The following is a 4,389-nucleotide window of genomic DNA, read 5'->3' as shown; positions in this document are numbered from 1 at the left end:
GCTGTCGAGGGATGTGATTCAGCATTCTCTGAAGCTGGTTAATTGCGTGCCGGTGAGCGCCTGTGCATCTAGAGAGTCTTTCTAATGTTCTCACCTGAACAGCAGGTGTCTCTTATGTGCCTAGTTTAAATATAGTGCTTTGCTAGCATGACTCCTAAAAGGTAATCACTACACATTTTTGGAGTGTTGCTCGGAAATCACATAATGGCATCCAACCGGGCTGAAGTACTTATATTACTGCTGCAGAGTCCCATATACCCAAAATGTGTGTGTTGCAGGGAAAAGGGAGAGGAGATGTTAGGGGGCAGGTTGGGAAGAAGATGAGTAGTTTTAATCATGTTTCTTCATCTTTCACTTTGGCTCTGAAATTCTTCTAGTACCCATAATCTGTTTGGGGTTTGTTGTAGCTCAGGAATGGCCATTGAGGTTTTTTTTTCACATCTTAGCATTACTAAAATGATCAAAGGTCTGGAGACCATGTCCTATGAGGAGCATCTTAAAGATCTGGATATGTTTGTCCTGCAGAAGAGAAGGCTGAGAGGAGACATTATAGCCATTTGTAAATATGTGAAGGGATGTCATAAGGAAGAGGAAGCAGGCTTGTTTTCTGCTGCCCTGGAGACCAGGACTCAGAGAAATGGGTTCAAACTTCAGAAAAGGAAATTCTACCTGAATACTAGGAAGAACTTCATGATTGTAAGAACTGTTTAGCAGTGGAACTCTCTGCTTCAGAATGTGATGGAAGTTCCTTCCTTGGACTCTTTTAAACATAGACTGGATGGTTGTTGTATGTTTTCCGGGCTGTATGGCCATGTTCCAAAAGTATTCTCTCCTGACTTTTCGCCCACATCTATGGCAGGCATCCTCAGAGCAACCCAAAAACAACCACAACTTTATTTATGATTTCTCTTGTATGACGACTGATAGTCATCTTCTACTAAATTGGTGGCTGAAGATTATTTTTAATCTCTTTTAGTCTCTTGCAAAATGGCTGCAGAGGAGGTGTGCTCCGGTGGTACTGTTGCTTTTGTGACAGAGCCAGAGTTTGCCCAGCTATTCAGGAAACTTTTGCAGAAGGAGGGGATCCTGGACAGGCATTACCGTGTGCAGAAGCTTCCGGATGGGACCGTGGCATTGCCAGTGCTGGGCCAAGGCCTCAAGGAGCAGCAGCTACAAGAGCTGAAGGAAAGGATCCCACCGGGAAAGACCTGTGTTCTGTCCTGGATCCAAAATCCCATTCTCTCAAAAGTAGCCAAGGTCCAGTCCCCTGTCCAGAAACTGCATGATGAACTGCAGCGCTTCATATCCACCTCTGGAGCCACTTGGTCAGAAGAGATGGAGTGAGATCTGCCCTCCTCCTGGCAGCGTCATGGAGACTTAGTTCTACTTAGCGAAAACAGCTTTAAAGCAACACTATGGGGAGAGCTAGGTAAATCCGAAACATAACCCATTAATATTCTGGGCATCTTTTTTTTTATAACAAAGCAACAATGTACCTTGGTTTCACTTCTAAATGGCCATCTTTGAACAAAGAAGGTTTGAAATGAAACTGTAGTATTCAACTCCCAGATTAAAATATTATATATTTTTAAAGGTTTTTATAATGTGTTTTAACAATGTTATTAACAGATCTGTTTATATTGTTTTGTTTTTATGATTGCAATTTGGGCATTAAATTTTGCCAATTTTTGTAAGCCGCCCTGAGTCCCCTCGGGTGAGAAGGGCGGGGTATAAATGTTGTAAATAAATAAATAAATAAATAAATAAATATTTTTATAAAAATATATTTAAACTAGAGACTTCTCAACTCAAAGTTCATGCTCTAAAGTACTTAGATGCACACAGACTAGAAAAGAGACAACCTGTAGGTCTCACACCAGAATGTGTCATCTAACTCCTAATACCTTTAAGCTTCATCCATCAAACTCCTAGCCTGGAGTTGAGTTAAGCTATGAGAATGCCATCCTTTTTGTCATTTCCTGAATTTATTCCAAGAATCTCAGATCAGCTGCTGAATGGTTTTTGTCTGATGGCTAAAGATGCCATTATGTCAGAGACAGGGAGAGAATTAGCACTTCCACTTGTTACAGATCGGACTGTGGAGGAGCTTTCATCTCCTAGGGTTTAAGTTCAAGACGTAAACTTCGGCTAATAAATGTCAGGCCAAGGGCTATGCTAGTTGTGGTTTATTCTTTAGTAACATTATTTTCCTTTCAATATACAATAAAAGGCAAGGGTGAAACCTTAATCATTTTATTTTATGTTATTTTTAACATCCAACTCCACATTCTGATAACCCAATAAAGCAAGTTTCATCAGGTAATTCTTTTTTTGCATTTTTTTAAAAGGAGGGAGCATTAAAAGGAACCAAATGGATACTAGAGAGTTAACTAGGAGATGGGAAAGAGCTGCTAACTTGACAGTGCAATGCACGAGAATCTCTTATAGCAGATGACACCAATTTTAGGCTAAAATACTTTTTTTCATTCCCAAAGTGTTTTTCAAGTATAACTCTCTCTCTTCCATTATTTTCAAGGCATGCATTTCTTAAGTAGTCAGCACTCTGTCTGGGAAATAGAGGAGGAATTGGGTATTTATTGATTTCTAAAATGAAAAACCCAACGCTGCATATATATGCAGCTTTAGCCTTGCATAGGAATGATCCAAGCTGGCAAGTAACTAGTTACAAAGAAAATGGAACTTGGAATTGACTCATATTTGCAGTAATTAAAACCTAATTAAGTGGCATTAGGGTTCAGTTGGAAGAACAGTAATGCCACACCTTCTGCATCATATTGTTGTTTCGTTATGTGCCACCAAGTTGGTTGTTGAGGTTTTGCAGACTCAGGACTTCAGATTATTCAGTCCATCAGTAGTATAGTCTTCCTCTTTTTATATTTCCTTCAGCATTACTGGCCATTGCTATCTTTTGTGAGAGTCAGCTTGGTGTCATGGTTAAAATAATGGATAATAATTCTGGGAGACCAGGGTTCAAAATGGACATCTGTTGAGTGGCTTTGAGCAATTCACACTCACAAGCTTAGAAAAATATGAAATTTTGTAGAAAAGCAACAAAGAAAACAAAACACAAAAACTTGAGTGGCAGGGTTACCCTACATGCTAGAATTTACTTGAAGCTACATAACAACTGTATTTTCTAATGTATTATATCAGCTCATGATACGTCCAAAGTACAATAGCCACAGGCTAGGCTTCTGGTGAGAGTTATCTTAAATTTGTCTCAAACTAACTTATTGGTCTTGTTGGTGGATCAAATTTCAAATGGGTTGAGTTTTCTTCACTGCCCAGCTTTCAGAAACATGCACAGAAATGCTATGCATTGATTTTTCAGACTTTGACATTCAGTGATATATTTTAACACTACCAAAATGGCTCTGGGCCGGCTCTTCTACAGGACATTGTCCTTCATGCTCAGCATCGTCATGGGTGCCTTACTGTTCAAGTGGACCTTTGACCAAGATGCCAACATCCTCTTTGAGCACCTCAACAAAGGGAAACACTGAAAGAACACCACAATCACCAATATGAGATGGCCAAAGAGTGATGGAAGACTATCCTGACTATGATGGGCCCAAGATGGTGTCTCTGAAGTAAAAGGAACTCTGTATTCTGAAATGTAGCCCAATAAAACTTCATACCCAGCACTAAAGGAACACATTTTTTTGAATTCCAATCACATTGGTCCATTTGTAACATCAGGGTCATAGAGTGTCATGCATGCAGGACCGGCTCAAGGGAATCTTCAGGGGTACGCAAAAAAAAATTTGCACCCCCCCCACCGTGCCGCGGGAGGCGTGGTCAGATCTGGCCCCGCCTCCCACACCACGCGCGGGTGCCCTGACCCCGCCCCCACGGCGTGGGGCAGCGTGGGAGGCGGGGCCAGACCTGGCCCCGCCTCCTACGCTGCGTGCGGGCGCCCTGACCCCGCCCCCCACAGCGGGAAGCGGGGCTGGCCACGCCTCCCGTGGCGGGCACCCTCTCCCAGCCAAGCTGCAGCGGGCATGCGCTGCAGCTTGGCTGGGACAGGGTGCCCGCCGCGGGAAGCGGGGCTGGCCACGCCTCCCGCAGCGGGCACCCTCTCCTAGCCAAGCTGCAGCGGGCGTGCACTGCGGCTTGGCTGGGACAGGGTGCCCGCCGCGGGAAGCGGGGCTGGCCACGCCTCCCATGGCGGGCACCCTCTCCCAGCCAAGCTGCAGCGGGCGTGCGCTGCGGCTTGGCTGGGACAGGGTGCCCGCTGCGGGAAGCGGGGCTGGCCATGCCTCCCGCAGCGGGCACCTTGTCCCAGCCAAGCTGCAGCGGGCGTGCGCTGTGGGAGGCGTGGCCGGCCACGCCTCCCGCAGTGCACGCCCGCTGCAGCTTGGCTGGGAC

The 4,389-nt window shown here is 44.9% G+C and overlaps 1 protein-coding gene across 1 annotated transcript; it reads left to right on the top strand.

Moving 5' to 3' along the window:
• Positions 1 to 227: 227 nt before the first annotated feature.
• LOC107982969 (tRNA wybutosine-synthesizing protein 2 homolog) lies at positions 228 to 1,766 on the top strand. Its single transcript, XM_016994224.2, has one exon. The coding sequence runs from the start codon at positions 988 to 990 to the stop codon at positions 1,342 to 1,344; it is 357 nt and encodes a 118-aa protein (XP_016849713.2). The 5' UTR covers positions 228 to 987; the 3' UTR covers positions 1,345 to 1,766.
• The last annotated feature ends 2,623 nt before the right edge of the window (positions 1,767 to 4,389 follow it).

This window comes from Anolis carolinensis, chromosome 1, assembly GCF_035594765.1.
Source record: "Anolis carolinensis isolate JA03-04 chromosome 1, rAnoCar3.1.pri, whole genome shotgun sequence".
Classification (NCBI taxonomy): Eukaryota; Metazoa; Chordata; class Lepidosauria; order Squamata; family Dactyloidae; genus Anolis; species Anolis carolinensis.
This window is presented reverse-complemented; position numbering and strand designations above follow the sequence as displayed.

Bases quoted from the DNA above. Each gene is read 5' to 3' on its own strand.
- LOC107982969 (XM_016994224.2), top strand. From the start codon at position 988: ATGGCTGCAGAGGAGGTGTGCTCCGGTGGTACTGTTGCTTTTGTGACA.